This window comes from Nesoenas mayeri, assembly GCF_963082525.1.
Source record: "Nesoenas mayeri genome assembly, chromosome: 2".
NCBI lineage: Eukaryota > Metazoa > Chordata > Aves > Columbiformes > Columbidae > Nesoenas > Nesoenas mayeri.
The window spans coordinates 144,870,251-144,892,753 of NC_137543.1; the positions used below are offsets into that span (position 1 = coordinate 144,870,251).

At 43.0% G+C, this 22,503-nt stretch overlaps 1 protein-coding gene across 4 annotated transcripts in view; it reads right to left on the minus strand.

Moving 5' to 3' along the window:
* Positions 1 to 18,100, minus strand: part of PIP4K2A (phosphatidylinositol-5-phosphate 4-kinase type 2 alpha) — a 118,230-nt gene extending 100,130 nt beyond the window's left edge. For 2 of the 4 annotated variants that reach the window (XM_080338579.1, XM_080338576.1), the window contains exon 1: positions 17,772 to 18,100. In XM_080338579.1, the coding sequence (XP_080194705.1) occupies positions 17,772 to 17,912 (141 nt within the window). In that variant the 5' untranslated portion in view covers positions 17,913 to 18,100. Of the gene's footprint in view, positions 1 to 13,592; positions 13,647 to 17,771 lie in introns of all 4 variants that reach the window. The other 2 variants (XM_080338575.1, XM_080338577.1) reach the window with 2 other exon arrangements.
* Positions 18,101 to 22,503: the final 4,403 nt, after the last annotated feature.

Genomic DNA, 22,503 nt, shown 5'->3' on the forward strand with positions numbered 1-22,503 from the left:
CCTCAAGCCCACACTGAGGCCTGTCATCATTAAAGGAAGAGCTAGAATATTTGCAAAGTGGATTCATGGTAACTCACATATAACCGGTCTTAAAAGCACATTAGTACATAAGTATTGACAGGTATCACATTTAATGTATAGAAGCCAAACAGCATAAGAAAGTGAAAATATTCATTGTCAGAATGACTGCTACAAACCCAAAAGACTACTGTACAATGCAACACAGCACTATAGTGTTAATTTTGCTCATCATCATCTCTAACAGTAGCTGTGTGGCTAAGCCAGCTTGTCAGCCAGATCCAGCCTCCCACTTCTCTGGCATTTGATAGACCTTTTGTTGAGCTCAGCTGGTGGAGACCGACCCAACCACTAGCCAGCAGTTAGATCAGCTCAGGCTGTGGGTTTCCAGCCTTTTACTTCACAGCTGAGCTGAATTACATGGTTTGCTACTTGGCAAGTGGGAACAGTCTTGCCTTCTCTTCCCCTCTCTACCAATCCCTTCAATCAGCAAGTCAATTCAGCCCATGAACCCAGCAAAAATGAGAACAAAAAAAGCCCAAAACACAGTGTTTGCCAGATTAGTATCTGGTCTTTCAGCAAGCTGAACTGATTTACTGGATGATCAGACAAATACTAGAGCCAGCATAAACTAAGCAGTAGGAAATGTGCCTCCTTTTATTAAAGCCACAGACACAGCTAAGAAGGGCTTGATCAGAGTTATTTATCCCTTTACCTTATGCCACAGGTAGTCCTGCTGATTTGCTGCAATTTGTGATGATGGGACATAGTCTAGTAAAAAGACCACATAAAAAAAGAAATATCACTCAGGGAAGAAACCACTTGAATTTGAAGCACGTGGTTTATTATAGTGGCAGAGAGAAGAGACTTATGTCAGCCTTGGAACAAAGACACAAATTAAAATTGTGTGTTGGACAGCAGTAGATGCAGAAGCAACGGGGTTTTCAACAAGCCAGTTAACTACTAGATGTACCATATAAAACACACAGCAGTGCACTGTGGCTGCAAAGAAAAAAGTACATAATTTTGAGTAGGGTCCTCTTACACTTTTTGCCCACATAAATACTATACCTGCTTGCTCAAGACAGCTGTAGACTAGTACTGCTGCAAGAGTTTGCAAGTATACCCAATATGAATAAAATTAAAACTGAAAGAAGAATGAGGCTGAAGGGATACAAGACACTAAACCAAATAGCTTGGGGGGCAGACTCATTGCCCCACTACTCCCTGCAACCTGCCAGGTACATTCTGCCTTTCCCTTTTGCACTGGCTCTGGTACCGGTCAGATCCCACCAAAACCTTAATACTTAATTTCCTATCAGTATCTCCTTCTCCTCCCTAAAAATATATTTTTCCTTCTGAATTGAAAAGTTAAACAGCTTGACCAAGTGTGCAATACTGAGGATGGTGAAAAGGAAAGAATAGGACCAAGAACAACAACAACTGCCACTGAAAGAAGGTAAAAGTGAAATAAAATCTCAAATTGAACCACAAGTTAAAGTTGTGCCTTCCAAGACTCCTACTGAGAGCATATAATCAAATTCCCTAAATACAAGTAGATGTAAACAAGCTAATATAGCATTACCTATCAAAAATTGTTATTCAGAGGAAGCATGAATTGCCCTTAAGAGGAAAGATGTAGACACAAAGTTAGACTGGAAAGAGACACAGCCTCAGAGTTGTAAGTGATGCACATTCAAAAATAGAAGATACTCTAAGCATGGAAAAAAGTGATACAATTTATTTTATGTAAATAAGACCGTCCATAGTCCCACATAATGCCAGGAAGGACCCTCAGCGGACTAGCTGAAAAAGTAAAATAACTTCCCTATTTCTTGACAAAGATACAGTAAAACAGTTTGCTGAGGTTTCTTTATCACTTGCTGCAAAACCCACAGCATAAAAGATAGAATACTAAAGTGGATTAAGTTTAATACATTCATTTTCAGGTTCAGCAATAGACTTAGCCCAGTGTCAGTGTCTCCCACTAGTACAAACAGCAGCATTTCCAATATCCTCAAAAATTACTATGAGTAGAGACTACCTGTTTTAAAAAATGCGGTGTGGGTGGTGGGTTGCTTGGTTTTTGTTTTTTGGTGTGGTTTTGCTTGCTTGTTTTGTGTTCTGTTTGTTTGTGGGTGTGGGTTTTTTTGGTTTTTTTGTTTTGTTTTTTACAAAATCCCATGCAGAGACTACACCTTCATTCCCTTTACCTTTTTTTTTTTCAGTTGGCTAGCATTTGCTGCAAGTACACCTGAAAATCATTTCTAATAAGAGACTGGTATTTAAACTGGCAATATCAGTCTCAGATTTTACTGTTTCTTTTCACAACATAGAAAGTGTAATATTGATTAAGTGTTAAGAGGGGTGAAGCTAATTAGATGAGACATGATCAGACAATTTGGTGCCTGTTGCTAGAGAATAAGCTCAAGAATAAACTCACTTATTCTCATAAGTGTTGGTAAAGCCTATACCAGCAGAAATTTCAAGCAGCAGCTTAAGAGATTTTACTTTTTCCTCTATTGCTTCTCCTCTTGATCACCACTAGAATTAACACCTTCCACATTTCAGAGCCATTAGCCTCTGTGAGGGAGACAAACCAATACAGCCCAGAGGAGGATCTGTTTCACTGCTTAGATTGAGCCTTAGCCATTCCTCTGCAGTAAGTAATCACACAGCCTAGCTCCTCATGTGCTCTCCTGCCCACTAGCTACAGGCCACGTGGAGAAGTAATTTTACACATTAATTTAACCAAGAGCACTTTACATCCCATCCCTGTCCTTTCTGCTCCTCCCTCCCTGCCTCCAGAGAGGGCTAGTTTTCGGCAGGACACAAGGCTGACCTGGCTGACTACAGCAGCACTGGTGGCAGAGGGGGTCTTCTATGCCCAGGCAAGGTTTTAGGCAGGACCACCCCTTTGCATTGATGTTCCATCACATTTGCCCACCCTGATGATGAAGCCATGCCTTCATTTAACGACTTGGCCAGAAATCAGAGAAACTTAACTCTGTCCTAAACCACATAAACGCCCAAACAAAATTCCCCTCTGTTTTAGGAAACGCTCTTCCTCTTCCAGATGGAGGGAGGGAAAGTGAAATGTCAGCTTTAGATATCTGGAAATCTTTAGGAGCAAAGTCATTACACTGCAGCACTACTGGCTGCAGGTTAGTTATTCCACACTTCCTGACCTTAAGTACCCCTTGGAAGGGGAAAAAAAGCTAATAAATAATTGAAATAGTTCATTAGTAGATCACTGTGGAAAGTTAACATGATTAAATGCCTTCAGTTTCACTGTCAGAGCTGTGTCAAGGAAAATGTCACTTGTGTAAAAGATGTTTATATTCACAAAGACAATATTTTGTATTTCCAATAAAGCAATGCAACTATTGAGTCACAGCCTGGGTAGTTAAAGATGATTAACAAGTTTGTGGAGAGTTTCCACTGAGTGTTAGCTGAACACAGCTTGGAAGCTATCTTGCACTACTTTTTGCTTAATTCCAATTTTTGGTGGCAATTATCTTTCCAAAACCTTAGATATCCACATAAGCACCTCTAGCTGATCCATCACCCTGTACACCTTTAAGAGCTGATTTCACTGTCTATAACCTAGGTCAGTGTGACTAACCTAGGAGCAGAGCTCCAGGCTGGATTCATTCAGCTGCATTTCTATCACTGTTTCATTTCATATGCCTTTTCCAAAGTAACTGCAAAGGTGTCTGCTCATAGAGGGAGATACGAAACAGGTAATTAATGCAATAACAAATCCTGCCAAGTCCACCAGAAGCTCCAGTCAGATTCTCCAGAGCACTTTCCTCCCTGCATTACTTAAGCAAATCTATGTAAATGCACAGGATCAAGGCTTTAGAAAACACTTCACAAAGCAATAGGTTAATTATAGGCAGGAATCAGCTGTTCCATCCTGGGAGACACAGTAAAATTCAACAATACTAATCTTTTGACTAGTCTATTTCTATTAAAAAAAAGTAACACAAACATTAAAAAATTGCAAGCTCCCCTCAGTCATGCAGTGGTAGTGCTGTGACTCACTGCACATTGTTTATTCTATATTCAAGAAATCTAAAAGCTGAGCATTTTCCTTCCTGGTTTGTCAGGGAAAAAAAAAAAGTCTGTGAAGCCCCAGTTTGGCAAAACAATCCCAAATAACATCAAATGCAGAAGAAGGGACTGGATCCTCTTGTCCACCCTACCTCAAGCTCTAAGCCATTAGATATATCCAAAAACTTGGGTACAACTAATTGGAATTTATTTTTCCATTTTTTCAAAGAACAGTTAAGAAGTTTGGCACAAATTGTAGAGATATTACTGTATGGCATAACTGCATCAACAATAATGCTATAACAAGATTTAGCATTCCTGGACTAAATACTTTTCAACAACCAAGATATCATTTTCATGAGCTAAATACCATATATTATTATAACCCACTGAATTCCATTTAAAATATTTGGCACATTAAGCATCTGAGAAGAGGGAAAAACATGACTACCCAGACAACTACTATTAGCCCATATTGCAATCTGGAATTGAAAAAATGGGGTGTATCAGAATCACAGAGCAAAGCTTTGTATATGCTCCATAGTATTTGGAACACACATTGTTTAAAAAGTGAAATTAAAATGTGATAGTTTAAATCAAAGTAACACATACTCCCTTAAACCATGAATGTAGTTTAAAATAACTTTTAGCCTTGCTATTGAAGGAAATATACACATATAGCAACAGCTATTTAAGTGGCTGAAGTACTGTCTGTCAGCAACTCTTATTTCTATATCTCTCAACTCCCTCTGTTCTTAAACTTAATTTCCAAACTTGTTATGCATTGTGCTGCCACAAGATCAATATGCTATCCTGTGACAAAGCCAAACAACAGGAATGCTTTCCTGCCCCTAAGAGCCCTTAAGACATGTAGATAAGCAAGTATTTTTACATGCCAAGTGACTAAGGATGGTTTAGACACTCCAGCAGCACAAAGACACACCCTCCAAACTACTCATCAATACATACATTTTACTGTAAAATAGTTACAAACATGGCCTTTCAGGAAAGAAGAGTCTCAGCATTTTAAGGGTATTTATAATGGTGTGAACAAGACCTCAGGTACACCACTCCAGATAAGTTAGTAAGAACAAGCACACTGTAAGAGTCACAACCCTTTACATCCCAGTGGACCTTCACCTTTCAGGTGACCAAGACATCATGCAGGAGAACCACTACCTTCATGCTCTTCCAGTAAATTCTTCGGTGCTGAGCCCTTAATTGTGAAGCAAGTCACATTCAACCAGAAAACCTTAGGAAGTCTTTCATAGGAAAATGAAAAAGTTGATGACTTAAATATGAAAGCCTGAGAGATTTCCTCAACAAGACAGGAATATTAAGAAGTCTCCTACCAAATGACATCTTCAAAGGAGAAATTTGCAATATACCTTCTGTGAAAGATTCAGCAAGTACAAAAATTACATCTGAAGAGCAATTAGCTTTAAAAGTGATATAAAACCACCCATACAAACCACAGTTAATTGCTGTGTGTGAGGAAAAACTCTGACAACAGCTAGTGGGAGATGTGGTGCAAAAGGAAAAAAAACCTCACACCACTCCCACCAAAAAAAAAAAGGTGTAGAGCACTAGCAAGATTCAACATTTCAATAATGTTCTGCATTGATGTACTGCAACAGAAGGAGCTGGGGAGGGATGAGGAGTGCACAATTCTGTGAGCCCAGAGACATCTGAACCCTATTAACATCCCTGAGCCAACACAGCCCGAAGGTCATTGCTCACTCAAACGAAATAACCAGCTACAGCTGCCTGCAGCTGTAGGTAGAAAAGAGAAAGCAGCATTGTTGAATCAGCTGAAGCCCAAAATAATAGCTGGAGAAACTGCTATATCAGGAACTCCCTGCATCCATAGAAATGAGCAAGAGGTTCTGAAAACAGTGGCTGCAGTGCTTTCTGCCTGCAAGCAGGTACAGTATTTGTTATATTTGTTAACAAACACTAAGATTGTGTTTCTCTAAATAAGTTTTACCACTTGTCTTCTGTGGGTCTGGGGAATAACCAGAAAGCTTTTCTTGTTTCTTTGGTCCCATCCACTGTGCAAGCACAGGAGAAGGCTGGTTTACATATCACAGACAACAAATGAATCATGAGTCAGACTGAAAACTCACTAATCTGACAATTCTGCTTAAGACCTTGAAGAATAATTATACCAGCAAAATCTCTCTTCGGTACCTCCTCTGCTAACCTTATTATCACCAGAGGGGGGAAAACATCAAGATCAGCAGGGAAACCCTAGTTTGCATCAGCCCCAAGCTGCTGCACAAGAGGGTGGTGCTGAGCTGCAGCATCTGACACTGCACGTCAGTGCGAGTGAGTCAGTTCCGAGTCCTCCAAATGCAAGTTTGCGGTGATGAGGAGGCGGCAGTTGGGTATGGGCTTTCCAGTGAAGTCAGCTTGTTTGAGACTGCTATCTTTCCCAGAAACACAACCAGCTCTTTAGAACAGCCAACTGAGACAGAATGTGTTGATAAGTACTTCCTCTTCAAGGACCCACTGTAAAAATAAATTTATTTCAAGGATAAGCCTTTAAATATTATCACTACTTCGACCAAGCAGTCTCAGATATGTACATTATGAACCAAGAGCTGATTACATACTATCTTTATATAGGCTGTTTGATCAACTCTAGAAGAGATCACATTTTTCTTTCAGGATTGGAAAAGGTACAGAAATCCCCTAGAAACAGAACAGTATATAAGAACAAACTCCAGAGAAGAGAGATCTACCCAAACAGCATCTTAGTAATTATTTTCATTATCTGCAAAAGAAGACCATGCATACTTCATTAAGAAAGGATACTCAATTAAATAGGCACAAATTTTAGAACTGCTACCCTGAATGCAAGCGTTTGTGCAACTGTTTTCAGAATTACATAGAAGCCAAGAGTAACCTTTTGTACCATTAGGCCTTTATTTTTAAAAAGTAAAATTCAGTATTAGGATCTAAAAACAGATATCCCATTTATCACTCGACTGCTTTCCAAGTCTTAGATATTTTGCAATTTTTGGTCTCCCAAAACTAGCTGTAAATTCTGATCAAAACAGAAAGACTGAAGCAGGAAGCTCAGAGATTAGCAACATTGCTTTTGTTATGTCAGTCTTCTGATTTTTGCTCAGCACCAGACAATCCTAATATATCAGATTTGCATGCTCTAAAGGCCCTGACAATTACCTACTTGAAGAGTATTTCTCTCTGAGCTCCTCCAGAAAGTTTTATAATCATCCAGAACCCAAACCATGATGAAGGCCATACCACATCACCAATAAATACCCTCTAAATACAGAGAACTTACATGAGAGAAAACAAGTACACTGAACAATTACAACCAGCAAGACTGCAACATCAGAACCTGTTGTACCAAAAAAGGTTTTGGTACCTAAAAAAATCCTGGCAAGGGTCTACAAAACACTGGGCAACACAATCAAAGCAGAACTATACTTTGCAAAACAGCTTTAAGCCTACTTTGCAATAGAACATCCCACAGATGAAGGGCATTGTATCAGAACTATTAGTTTAATAACATAATTGAGGCCTGGCAACACAACCTAATCAGATATTGCTTAGTTTCAGTTCAGTATAAAAAAAGTTAATAAGCTGATTTCTTTTGACTGGTTTCAGGCTAACCAAGTTGTGTATTTTCCCCTTCCTCCCCCCAAAACAAAAAACACCACCAAAACAACAACAAAAAACAACCAAACACCACACATACAAACACAGCCTACAAAAGTAGGTGACTGCTACAGCCTAATGCTTGATATCCCACAAGAGAACATTTAAGGTACAATTACTCAAGAATTACTGCTCTTTAGAAGGTCTTCCAAATGTTAGCATTTACCTCTAAAAGCAACTTCAAAAGTTTCAGCCCCTAGGAAGCCATTGCAACTTCTGTGAAGACATTTACTCTCTATCTGGATAGGCAAATTGAGATTAGATGGTTCAGCACGTTCCAAAGACCAAAACTGAACAGATGACCAGAAACCAGCCGGTACCATATAGACAGTTCTGTTTGTTACAAAATACATTACTATTTCAAAAGGTCACAACTGCTGACAAAGGCCTCCATGTTGGAAGTGCAGAATCTGCAGGGAGAGATCTCTACTTAAGTGTGGTTTGTTTTGTTTTTGGTTTTTTTGTTTTGTTTTGTTTGTTTAGTTTTTTGTTTGTTTTGTTTTTTGTTTTTTACTATGTGTAACTTGAGGCTTCCAAACATGAAGCTGAGCTGTAGATAGATCACTGGTCAGAGTACAGTGAGCTATCAAGTCTCTCCAGCTGTCCTAAGGAACTATAAAAATCTCACCTTACAGTGCACATACATTAGCTTCTTCCGTCCACTCTCCTTGCAGTGTGTTTGCAGCTCCTCTTTTACAGCAGGACTGACATTTGTGGGTATGGTCCATTGTGGTATAAAAACTCAACCCTAGTCACAGAATCACAGAATGTTAGGGATTGGAAGGGACCTCGAAAGATCATCTAGTCCAATCTCCCCATCAGAGCAGGAACATCTACTAGGTGAAGTTACACAGGAGTGCATTCAGGTGGGTTTTGAATATCTCCAGAGGAGGGGACTCCACAACCTCCCTGGGCAGCCTGTTCCAGTGCTCTGGCACCCTCACTGAGAAGTTTCTTTTCAAATTTAAGTGGGACCTCTTGTGTTTCAGTTTGAACCCATTACCCCTTGTCTTCCCATTGGTTGTCACCGAGAAGAGCCTGGCTCCATCCTCCTAACACTCACCCTTCATAAACATTAATGACACCACCCATCAGACTCCTCCAAACTAAAGAGCCCCAGCTCCCTCAGCCTTTCCTCATAAGGGAGATGCTCCACTCCCTTAATCATCTTGGTTGCCCTGCGCTGGACCCTCTCCAGCAGTTCCCTGTCCTTCTTGAACTGAGGGGCCCAGAACTGGACACAAGATTCCAGGTGTGGTCTCACTAGGGCAGAGTAGAGGAGAAAGAACCTCTCTTGACCTACTAACCACCCACCCTGCTTCTAATACACCCCAGGATGCCATTGGCCTTCCCGGCCACAAGGGCACAGTGCTGGCTCATGGTCATCCTGCTGTCCACCAGGACCCCCAGGTCTCTTCCCATTACGCTGCTCTCTAATGAGTCATTCCCCAACTTAACTGGAACCTGGGGTTGTTCCTACCCAGATGCAAAACTCCACCCTTTCCCTTGTTATATTTAATTATTTTTTTCCCTGCCCAACTCTCCAGCCTGTCCAGGTCTCGCTGGATGGCAGCACAGCCTTCTGGTGTCTCAGCCACTCCTCCCAGCTTAGTGTTATCAGCAAACTTGCTGATAGTGCACTCTATTCCCTCATCCAAGTCTTTGAGGAATATATTGACTAGTACTGGTCCCAGCACCGACCCCTGAGGCACTCCACTAGATACAGGCCTCACTCTTCTGCATTAGTTTTTCCTCTAGTGCATGTCCCCAAATGAATGTACCACAGGATCAGATCAGTGCCAGAGAGAGCAGAACCAAATCCCGCAGCCCCAGCTTTAGTTGGCTTCAGTATTATGGATGCTGTGGTTTGACTAACCTTATGTTAGCTTAAACCAGCATTTCCATATTTTCTGCTTTTGCACCAACTCCACACTCTTTGTGCTGGCACAACTGTTTGCGTGGCTGGACAGTGAACTTCAATGAATTATGGTCCATCTAAAAACTCCTAAAAATGTATTATTTTTGCTGGATTATTACTTTGGAGCTGGGTAACTACTGATAAGGAAAACAGATATGGCTGAACTCATTGACCAGGAAGACTGGAATGTCAGAGACTTGATGGATAAAATACAGACACACAAATAGCACATATGTGAGACAGTATATGACTGAGACACCAAGAAGAAGACTGGGAAAAGTGAAAGATTAAACCAGTTCACTCAGGCAGCTGCAAAGTGGTTCTGTAAGTCACAGCCTCACCAAGGAGCTCCACAGCCTTTCTAATTATGCCACATAAGGGAAAGTGATTTTTTTCAGTTTTGTCTTACAACCTAAAGGATTATGAATATACTCACAGCTGTGTTAAGAATATTAAGGTTGCCTTGGGAACTTGCAATGCACACAAAAGAGCTGGATTAGACTAATTACTTTGCCTCTGTGCGCAAGTCAGTTGTTCACTAAGTCTGATGAAAAATAAGTACTCTAAAAGGTGTATGGCCATCAGTATTTCTACTGCAAACTATTCAGCCCTGCTCTTTGAAGATAAAGCTAATGTTTTCTTCTCAGTTTGTGACATCCATCACTACAGCATTCAGCTACTTCAAACAATTTTCACAACACTCTTATTAAGCAATCTCTCAACACAAAACTAATTAACTTATTATAGAACAGCTCAGGCTCTATAGGAAGATCATAAGACAGATGTTCACATAGCAAACCACATGCAAGAAGTTACCATCTCAACAATTCAAAGCTAACCCATTTCACCACACATCAGGACGCAGACCATGAAAACTAACCATGTTTGTCATTACCATCCCATAGCCAAGGCAGCAATTTCTTAGACTGCTTCAGCTATTTTTCTAAGTGCAAACATGTGCTCTACTAACAGTAAAAATGAGGGTGTTTGTCAGACATCTAGACAGTAAGCATCAAGAGTGGAAAAAAAAAAAAAGCAAACATGGAAATAGGCCTTGGGAGTAAACAAAATAATGAATTCATACTGGAGTCCATTACCCACAACAGCACTCAATCACTTAAAAAAGACAGTATAAAGATGAACTTGTGCTTCTTTTAAACCTTTAAAACCTCATGGTTCAAAGATGACTAACATTTAAACAAGTCAAGATACCTGTAAGCCAACACAGCTACAACTCTAATTGAGCACTTCACTCTGGCAAGATTACATTGAGGATCAGTAAATAACAGGTAGTTTCACCTTACTCTATAGTTGTCACAAAGTTGCATAATGTACAGCTAGTCTACAGAACCCTAGGGCACAAGATGTTTCCAAGGAAGAGCAGAAGACAGGACTGTACAGCAGGAACTGCAGAATGGGATGAGTCAGTTATATCAAAGTTTGCCACCCTCAAACTACAAGAGGAAAATAAGCATCTAGCAGAGTCTGGCCAATGGGCATAACGCAACTGTCTGCTTTAATGAGCAAGGAATTTGAAAATAACCCCCTAGAGACTTTTCTTTAACTCATCTGGTGCAGGATACTCAAATAAGATGACTGAGTCAGCAAAACAAATTTGCACCACCTGTTTGCTTTGCTGAACACTGTCCAGCCCTCCCCCCTGTGGTTAATGAAATTCAGTTGCAAAAACCTATAAGCAAAAAAAAAAATCTTTTTGCCTTTGCATCATCTTATCTTGTAAAGCAGAAAAAATTACAGAAAGTAGCTTTGAAACTCCTGTCAGAGCTCTTTTCATAGCCCTTCCCTTCTCATCCCTAACAGAAGCTATTGTATGTGTCCCTTTCAACAGATCAGAGAAAGAAGTTAAATACCACTCCCATTTGTATTTAACACGGGAATGGTTACTACCTTTAACCTAACCATAATAAGTATTTAAATGTGTTTTCACTAGTTCACCCACTCAGTCACAAAAGCAGTATCAAATTAATTTTTGCAGTACATAGAGCCTGACACCCAAAAAAAGAAACACGTTTTCAATAAATAGCTCTTCCCGTTCTACTTCCTTCTATATACAAACATCTGGGCTGAGTGCCCAGCTGACTTTCTGAAATAGTTTTAATTGCTTTGTTACCTGCTTTGCTGTAATCAATGCATTTTAAGACATCTTCCTGCTTCTTAGAAAGAGCCTTCTCCCATGTAGTCTACCACCACCACCATTAAACAATTAATGAGTTAATTTTTTTTATTTGTTCAGTTTCTCACAAGCTCACTGTTATGTATCTTAACTCTAAGATCAGTAACCTTAGTTTTGCTTTGTCTCAGTCATTTTGAAAAGCCACTTAGAGCATAACTGCAGTAGTGATGTTCTGCATTAAATGCAAATACTAGCAACACAGTTGACAACACAGCTGATGAGTGGCCCTCCCCTTCTCAGGCAGTTTCCAACCAACCTATTGTGCTGACAGCCAATGCCAAGAGTCAACATTACAGTTCCACATCCTCAGAACATCACTGGTCTTATCATCATTTAGGTGTATATTAAAAATACAGACCCAGAAGTTAAACTCCTGTAACTTAAGAGCTGTGGGTTTGTTTTAATGGATTTTCTTTCTTTCTCTCTTTAAAAGAAACTGACCATAAACATAAGTCAATAGTTTTTACTTCATAGGGAATAACCTAGCTTTTAGTTATTTTAGGCTTTATCTTTCTAATGATCTACTCATTAAGGTCCCTTCAGTGTCATTTTCTGAAATGTAAAATGTTTCAGAATAAGATGATCTTAGGAGAAATGTTAGATAAGTCAGTACTGAGGAGCTCAATTTATACCATAAACCAAGAGGGTACACATCTACTTAACAAGCTCTTGTGTGCCATGTTAAAACATACGGACAGGCATGATTAAGTGAGCTATTTGTGTATTTTTCTGGATAAAAGTTTGTAACAGGAAAAGACAAATATGCTAGCTAAGAAAAAAAGAAAAAACTGCGAAGAACATACACATTTTATGGCTTTCTGTAAAGATACAGAAGCTTTCCTAATGTGATCACATATATCCCAGTACCTATGAGAGTGAAAGATGTGTTTACTTGTGCTTTCCCCCCCTCCCCTCACTTTAACAGTGAATGAATACAGGAGTTACACTGGTTGACAGGAGTCCCGGGGCTCTCACTCCTTTTGTTGCTGTGTCCTTGTGTTGTTCCAGTTCGGTTAAAAAGATCAGGGCAGACTACAGCTGAGAGTGCAACAGTAGCATGAGGCTCACGGTGCCTCCTGTGAGCAGCTGAAAGAGGCTGTGGAGTATATTATCTGTTGAATCCTTCACCCATGGAAAGTACACTCTTTCTGATGTACTCTGCAACATGCTAGAGGGAGAAAGTAATTTGATTCATGTATTCTTGTTGTTCCACTTGCTTATTAGGCAGCAAGTGCCACTGAGAAGTCAGGCGCTGCTAAATTTTTAGATCAGCTTGTAATCATCCAAGAAACAGATGGCGATTACAGATTCCAGGGGCTGGGTGGGAGGAGGTTTTTTTGGTTGGTTGTTTTTTTGTTGGTTTTTGTTTGTTTTGTTGGGGTTTTTTTTGTTGGTGGTGGTGTTTTGTGTTTTTGTTGTTGTTGTGTTTTGTTTTGTTTTTTTTTTAACTTGTACAATATGCTCAATAGCTTCACTAGGCATTCACTCTCTTATCCTAAATATATTTAATTTATTGGTTAGCTCAGTAGGTGAGGTCTGCAGCAGTTCATTCTTTGTGTCAAAATTAGTTACAAAACCCCCTACTTCTATTAATTTCCTTCCATCTTTTAGGAGTGATATGTTTTGAAGGATGTTAAGCCTAGTTCCCTACAAATTCCCAGCTTTCCTAAGCAGCTTCTAACAGAAGCAGACAACCAACACGAGTGAGAGCAGACTCACCATCATTGTGCCTAGGATGATCATCAGAAGCTGCAGAAAACACAAAATGCCTGGCTTTTGTTTTTGGCACAGAAAACAAAGGGAGAATTACTTCCAAAAGCATTAGGCAAAAAGTTACATCCCACAGTTACTAGAAATCCACCAGCAGTGACAACATAGAGGTAAGAACATGGATGCTATTTACCATATCAGTTGTAAATGAAATATTATTACCATTATGTTAAGTAGCTAAAAATATGGTTTAAAGTCACACTAACCACTAAGTTTAAGTATTTGTTTCAGTAGCACATCCAGATTATTTTTGACACAGGCTAAAAGACCAAGATAAAAATCAACTCTCCATGATGCAGATGCTTGCAAGATCCAAGCACACAGGGCAATTTGTCTTTGCTGCTACAAGTCAGTGTTACCTTACCTACAAAGGAGGACATCATTGCTTTCCATTTCACTTACCAGAAAGTTTCATTCAACAGCATATTTCAGCATACCAAGAAATTAATTTACAGCTCTGAATGAGAACACCTATTCGCTCACTGCTTAAGATATTTGGGTAATATTCACATGTTCTCCCCTCACATGCCCTTCTAAGGTACTAATGAATTTGACTGAATTACCAAGCAGGATTTTACATTAGGTATCTCTCTACTTCTACCTAAACAACTGAGAACACCAAAGCAATTTGCTTACAGCTTCTTGAATGGGGCAGAATTTATAAAGATCCTTGGGTAACAGCTACCTCCCTGCAGATTTTTTCCTATTAAGAACTCACATAAGTTCAACTGCTTTGTGACACCAGTGCTCAAGATCTCCCTTTTTAGAGTCTTCATGGTAGCTATTGTGGAGCTACATTTTGGTTTTGTGCTGGAAACAGTGTTGATAATGCAGGGATGTTTCAGTTGCTGCTGAGAGAGAGTCAAGGTCTTTTCTGCTTCTCACTCTGTCCCACCAGCGAGTGGGCTGGGGGTGCACAAGAAGTTGGGAAGGGACACAGCTGGGACAACTGACCAAAAGAATATTCCATCCCATAAGACATCATGCTCAGTATATAAAGCTGGGGGAAAAAAAGAAAGGGAAACATTCAGAGTTATGGTGTTTGTCTTCCCAAGTTTGGGTTACTTGTGATGGAGACCAGCTTTCCTGGAGATGGCTGAACACTTGCCTGCTGATGAGAAGGAGTGATGGAATTCCTTGTTGTGCTTTGCTTGCATGCACAGCTTTTGCTTTACCTATTAAACTGTTTTTACCTGAACCCATGAGTTCTCATTTTTACTCTTCTGACTCTTTCCCCCATCCCATCAGCTGGGGGAACAGGGGGAATGAGTGGCTGTGTGGGGCTTATTTACCAGCTGGGGTTAAAGCACAACAGAGCCACATTCTGCCCTAGGACAGGACAGTTAAGAGAACAGTTCTTTTAACTTTTTCTTTAGATGGAGCTTCTTCACACATTCAATTTAAAAATCTTAAAATCCTCTAAAACTCAGCTATCATGTATAGCAGTATTTTGACCCCAACATCAAAAAGTTTAAAAGGCTACAGAAAAATCTGCTATTCCCTTTTTATCTTCATCAAGTGCTTCCTTCCAATATATGCTGCATCTTGTTAGAAATGTGGAAGCTGCATCTCAGCTTCACCACTTCCATACATATGTACTTCAAGACAGTTACTAAGACTCAGAGACTGCTGTTGTCTCATTAATGGATACACATCACACTGGAAGCAGTCTTAAATATGATTTTTCAGACTACTACTATGGTCTAAGTTAATTTAATTACCATCATCATTGACTATGTTCATCTCCTAGTCTAACCTTTTCTTATAGATTTCTGTTTATTCTGCTAACAAACTTAAGGATCCTCAATTCCTGTTCTTAATGAATCCATGCACATAATTTGTATTTCTCCCATGAGAAACTCTTCTTTCTGATAGAGTCCAAACACACTGAACACTTATTCTCATTTGTTGGACAGTGCCACATCAAGCATTACAATCAGGGTAACCATCTAACAGAGGAGTCTGCAATACTTCAGTGCTTTCCTTAGCCACAGATGTTTAGACTTGGACACATTCTATTAACTTACTTTTTTCATGCTCACTCATTCGGAGGGATTTTGCTTCCATGAGGCCCAAAGCATTATTCATGATTACACCTTGCATCAGGGTAAAGAAATAGAACAATATTTGCAGAGCATGCAGCAGATACTCACACCCACAACCATCATCTTGATATGAACACAAAGCTGCATTTCTCTGAGCCTACTATATTGCTGAGTTTGCTCTTTGAGCCTCCCCAATGAAAGGACTTTAGTCTACAATTTTTATATTTATGTGCATGAACCAGTATGCTGATTTAATACGTTTTCTAAGGGAAACAGCTACGTACACCACAGTAGCACATGATCACAGGAGTCATATACAGTGTTGTGTTTGTCACTATTTACTTCGTTGTTATTTGCACAGCACCAGAGAGGACTTTCTTCTGAAAGTAGTGGTATTTCCAGTACGAACACATGTAGCAACATGCTGTTGCAACAGGAAGATCTGCGTTCTCATCAGAGACCTTCTCCCTCTCTCTCCCCAGGGAGACAGCTAGCACACTGCCATTCGGCAGAAGTCTCTCACCCTGTAATTATCAGCTTGCTTTCTTTCATTAAGGAGGCCCATTTTGGCATTTTTCTATGAATAATGCTGCACTAAATAAATAATAATGCACTACAAATAAATAATAATGCACTACAAAAGCAGCAAGAAAAATTAATGTATTTAAGCCCAGTTCTGGCAAATAGCATATTATACACTTCCACAACTGCAGATATTTTTGCTTTGTAGATAAATATCTCGTTTCTTATCAGCTCATGATATAGGATGTCAGGGCTTACAACTGACCTACAGAAAACTTGAAATCCTTTGTCACCATTTCCTACCGACACACAGGGCTATCTTAAGCAGGCTATTTAACCTCACTAGAGCTTCTCTGTCATCCACACCATATTGGTACATATAGTTACAGCATTTCCCCCTAGATCATCACTTCAGGCATTGTGCTATTTGGCACAGATCTAACAGTGCTAAGCCTCGATGCTCAGCCTCCAGGCTTTAAGCAAAGACTACCAAAAGGCACACAAAGAATAAACCTCACAGCGTTTGGACATGCAGGAAATAAAAGGAACACTGAGTTAACACTACAGGCTGCTTTGCCTGTTTAATGAAGCTGTTACAAAATTTGTAGCCTAATCTCAAATTGCACATTGACAGTTATTCATGCTTAAGCGGCAACAAGAAGTAACCCATACAACCCCAACATTGAACCACCAAGAGAAGACAAGTTTTTGGCTTAAGTGCCCAGATACCTGATTTTAGGTGATCTTTGGGCTCTACACTTTTAACCTGCCATGACAGCTATTTAAAGACAACAAAGCTGCGACTTGAGCCTCATAATGCCCCAACCATGTGACATCTTTACCAGGCTCTTAATTTTAACGCTTAACAGCAGCAATTCGACGTTACTGCACCCGGTTACGGGGACTCCTGAAGACAGAGCAGCCCGTCATCCGCAGGGTGATATAGCACTCCGCAAATGTTGCAATTCTGCTGCTCTACCACATCAAAACGGGCCCTCCTCCCCTCCCCCAAGAGCACAAAGCCGTCAATAGACACTTGCTTAAGCAAACTGCACGGAAGGCGGTAAAAACTTCGCCACTTAAACGCTAATAACTGAGTATCTTTTTTTTTTTTTTAAACCGCAGTACATTTACGCAACGCCCGCTCGCGGGTGGCGACAGGAGCGGAGCTGCCCGGGCTCCGCTCGCAGCACCATCCCCGCACGGGCACCACCCGGGTGCTCTCCGGCGAGCGGAACCGCGGATCGATAGGACACAGGCTACCGCGGGCACCCCGCGGCCGGTGCAGCCCCGCGCCTCCCGGGCAGCCGGGCGCGCATCGCCCCCGCGGGACGCCGCAGCACCCCCGGCACCCCCACCCGCACTCACCGCTCCCGGGGACGCTGTCCCAGCCCCCGCCGGGGCGGAGGGCGACAACCGGCGGGCGGCTCCCGGTGGCACGTGCCTCCCCGATCCCGCCCGTGCCCCCGCAGCCGCGCTGCATCGCTCCCCCCCCCCGCAGCTCCCGGGGGGCGATGCCCCGGTGGGGCGGGCAGGCGGCAGAGTCAGGCGTAGCGCTTACCGAGTGGTTGACCCCCCACATGAGGACGCTGAGCAGCGGGTCGCTGGCCCGGAACAACTTCACTTTCTGCGCCACGAAGTGCTTTTTCTTAGTCTTGGTTTTACTCGCCATGACGGGCACGATGCTGCTGGGGGCCGCCATGGCGCAGCCGGCGGTGGAGGCAGGGGCGGGAGAGAGAAGGAAGGCGGGCGGGAGAGCAGCGCAGGGGCTCCTCAGCGCCGCAGCCCCGCGGGCAGGCGGCCGGCGGCGGGCGGGCAGCCGCGGGACGCCGCGCGCATCCCGGCCTGCCTGCCGGTGCCGCGCGCTGAAATGGCCCCGCTCGCGCGCCGCGGCCCCGCCCCTCTGCCCCCCCGCCCCCCCGCAGGGAGCCGCCGCCCGCCACGCACCGCGCGCCGCCGCGCCCCGCCCCCGCGGCCGGCGCGGGAACGGCGGCGGAGTTTCGGTTCCTGCCGCGCACTGCGCATGCTCCCCCAGCACCCCGGGCTCGCGCCTGCGCGGCCGCTGCAAGGAAGCCGGAGTCCGGACGGCGGCCCCGGGCGGGTCGAGCGGCGGGAGCCAAGCGGGGGCAGGAGAAGAGGGTGCGAGGGAGGGCTGGGAAGAGAGGGGGTCGCCGTCGCTCCTCTCGCTGATGGGAGAGGGTCCTTCGGAGGCGAAACCCGGCTCAGCGTCCGCCCGTTCTTGCCCCCTGCCCACTGACCGCTTTTCACCCTCCTGCTTGTCTCCAGGCCCTCGGGGAAACAAAACCCACCATCGTCCTAATCTTTATTTAATCATACACATCGTTACTTTGTGCAGGCTTTGTAACATTTATATGAGGTTCCAGTTCCCATAAAGGGACCTCTAGGAATGCTCAGGCTCTCTGAGGTAGGACAGCTGCTCCTGACCGAGCTCCAGGCTGTGAGCAGAGCGAAGGTTTCAGCGGGCGTACAGCGAGCACCGAGAGCTCAGTCTCCTGCAGAAGTATTGAACACCTACAAACTGCACTCCTCCATTCATATCCACAGGAAAAAAAGAAAAAGACGTTCAAAATGTTTCACAGAGGATGTGGTCAGTGATAGATGACATCCTGCAAAAGGCACATCTGCCCACCTCAGAAATGTTGTGCACAACATGCACTTTCCTCCCTTGTGTAATGAGGGACCTTAATGATAACTGTGGTCACTGTTCAGGGTCAACACACACAGATAACGCAGAGCCTACATCTGTGCATTTACAGTAAGTCATCCATCAGCTTCTCAAACATACAAGCTGACCTGCCTGCTGCAGGTCCTGCTTTGTTCATGAGCTGATTGCTCAGCAGGGTGACCAGATCCCGATGGAGCAGCAAGAGCAGGGCTGCTCCATGAGGCCGGACAAATCACAGAATCACAGAATGTTAGGGACTGGAAGGGACCTCGAAAGATCATTTAGTTCAATGCCCCCACCGGAGCAGGAACACCTAGATGAGGTTACACACGGATGTGTCCGGGCAGGTTTTGAGTGTCTCCAGAGAAGGAGACTCCACAACCGCCCTGGGCAGCCTGTTCCAGTGTCCTGTCACCATCACTGTGAGGAAGTTTCTTCTCATATTTAAGTGGAACCTCCAGTTTGTAACCATTGCCCCTTGTCCTATAATTGGTTGTCACTGAGAAGAGCCCAGCTCCATCCTCGTGACACTCACCCTTTACATATTTATAAACATTAATTTGGTCACCCCTCAGTCTCCTCCAAGCTAAAAAGACCCAGCTCCCTCAGCCTTCCCTCATAAGGGAGGTGACAAACCAGCAGCCAAGGGTCATCTCAGTCCAGGCAGTGCCGTCAGTGACGGGGCCCAGTCCCAAGGGGTCCATGCACAGTGGTCAAGGCCAGGTGCTGGTGACAACACACATCAGCAGTCCCAGAGAAGCTGAAGTGATCAACCAGATACATCCAGAAAGGTACAATGTAGGCACAGAGTCCATCCAGGAGACAGGGCCAGTAACAGGTCTGCAGGCAAGCTGAATACAACAAGGTCCAAGGTGTATGCAGGAGACAGTGCTGGAAACAGGTGTGTCTACAACAGACCCTGTTTTCCCCAAAATAAGGCAGGGTCTTATTAATAAGACAGGGTCTTATTAATTTTTGCTCCAAAGCTTATTATTTTTTTACATGTACAGCTGCCTGGACAGTATTTAAATTGACTTTTCTTATGAACTGTAACTAGGGCTTATTTTTTAAGTAGGGCTTGTATTTCGAGCATCCTCAAAAATCCTGAAAAATCATGCTAAGGCTTATTTTAGAGGTAGCTTTTATTTTCAGGGAAACAGGGAAGCTCAGGTGAAGACCTAAACTGAGCCCTCCCTGAGCTTAAATGGAGGTGTTGGGCAGAGGGTGCTCCCAAGTGAGGCTGCTCAGGGCAATGAAGGTCAATAGGTGCACTCAGGGCCCTGACTCAGACTTATACAGCTGCTCATAAATTTAAACATTTTTTGCACCAAACACAGTTGTTCAAGTGTCGCATCCTCTCAGTTTCTGTTTTGCTTTTGTGATTTCAGTAGCTGGAGTCCACACCTGTCGTGTTTAATTCCCACACATAGAAGCAATTACTGCGGCTTGTTATATGGTCTGTTTTCTGCATCTTATGGAGAGCAGGAGATAATAGAGATACAATGCTTCATTTTCTGTTTTTCTTTTTTTGTGGTTTTGTTTGGTTGGTTGGTTGGTTTTTGAGCAAGGAGTTACTTAAGAGTTACAGAGAGACTCTAATTTTTGTCTTGAAAATAGATTCAATAAAAAAAATTCCTTGTGTTTCTACTGCAGTCAATGGAAGCAGCGGAATAGTCAGCACCTTTGAATAAAAGCAGGTCACTTAGATGCCTAAATATAGATTTGAAGTCAGATTTTCAAAACACTTCAGTATCCATTTTATTCCTCACATTATGCTTAGAATGTGACATCTGAGCACCATGCAACGCTGCACACATCCACTGACTAACATCTGTCACATATTGTGTGTTTCATCTTCTTTCCAGAGTAAATCCATATAGTCAATCTTTTTGGCTTATAAATGTGTAATAAAGAAAAAACATTTTGGTAGGTTTATTATAGAGGAGGCAAGGCTGAGGAAGGAAGTTGCTCTTTTTTTTCTAGACTTTCTTGTCATCTTGGCCTAGATTCTAAAGAACTCTTTTCTGCAAATATGAATCCTTACCAATGAAGGCTGTATGGTCAGAGGAAAAAAAGACGTTGGCCGTAACCCTTACAGCAGAATTAAAATAAATCAAGGGCCTGGGCTATCTTCATGACAAGGTCTGGCGCAAAGATTTGTCCTCTCCAATGTTAAGCACCAAGAACAGGACGTTTGCCTGTACCTGTCTATCCTGTAGCGATCACTGTAGGCATAGGTTTTCCACCGAATCCATGACATACATGCAGCTGGACACAAGAGTAGCTTGAAGAGAGTCAACTACGCTGGCAGCCTACGCTCCTCTTGGGAAGTCTCTGGTTGTGCTTCAACTAGAGCTCCAGGCTCCTACTTTCCCTCAACCATAACCCTAACACTATCCCTTAACATAAAACTGACCAGAAGTTGAGTCTGGAACCAGGCCACTCAAACATTGCCCATGGCAAGAAATTCCTTGGCCAAGTTCTTGCAGCCTAGAGTTCCCTTTCAAGCCTTTCTAGCTGCCCTCCAGTTGGAGCTCCTGGGCTCTCTCAGCTCCAACACTGACTCTGAGAGGAAACCTAATCTTACACTAAGCCTCAGCCCAGATTCACCAGCCAGTGCCCACATCAAAGCAATCTCACAGCCACATTCTCTTCACGGTTCGCCTTTTCCTTTGGCATGTTCCCTTTTAAGCTCCCCTCCAACAGCAGCTCTGTGCTGTCTCTGTCCAAATGCCCACCTCAACACTAACACGGATCCTTAGATAGGATGCCCTCAATAAAATATTCTCTGCCACATTTTCTCTATCCCACTGCCTTTCTTTTCAAAGCTCCTTTCTAGCTCCACTTCAGCTACAGCTCCAGGCCTTCTCTTTCTCTCAGCCTTAACCTCAACCTTCCCACAAACCATATGCTGGACTTTGGACATGGCCTCCAGCCAGTGCCCACACTAGGAAGTTCTTGCAGCCAAGTTCTCCTTCCAGCCTACACTTCCTTGGGACAGTCACTTTCTAGCCTCAAGCCAGCTGCAGCTCTTGGCTCTTTCTTTCTGCCAACCATATCCTCAAACCTCACCCTAAACCTGACAGTTGTGTTGAGCCTTAGACCAGGCCCCTCAGCCAGTGCCTCCACCTAAAAGTTTTTGCAGCCTAGTTATCTCTGTGGCCCAGCCTTTTCACTAGCAGCTGCTTTCAAGCCTCCCTCCAGCTGGAGCTCTAGGATCTCTCTCTCTCCCAGCACTAACCCCAGCCCTCACACTAGCTGTATGCTGAGCCTCAGATCAAGACTGCCAAGCAGCATCCACAACAAAAAGTTCTTGCAACTGAGTTCTTCCTGCACCACACGCTTTCTAGGCCCGTCCTAATCACAGCACTAGCCTCTCCTTGTCAAAGTTAACCCAGCTGTAACTCCAACCCTAACAGGAGGCTAAGGCTCAGACCAGACAGTCTAGCAAAGTTCTCCTTGCAGCATAGACTTCCCCTCCACAGCCCCTTTCTGGCTCCCCTCCAGCTGGAATGCTAGGCTCTCTCTTTCTTCTAGCCCTAACTCTAACCCTGGCGTAAACCTAACTATATGCTGAGACTTGTCCTAGCCCCACTTTTAGTGCCCA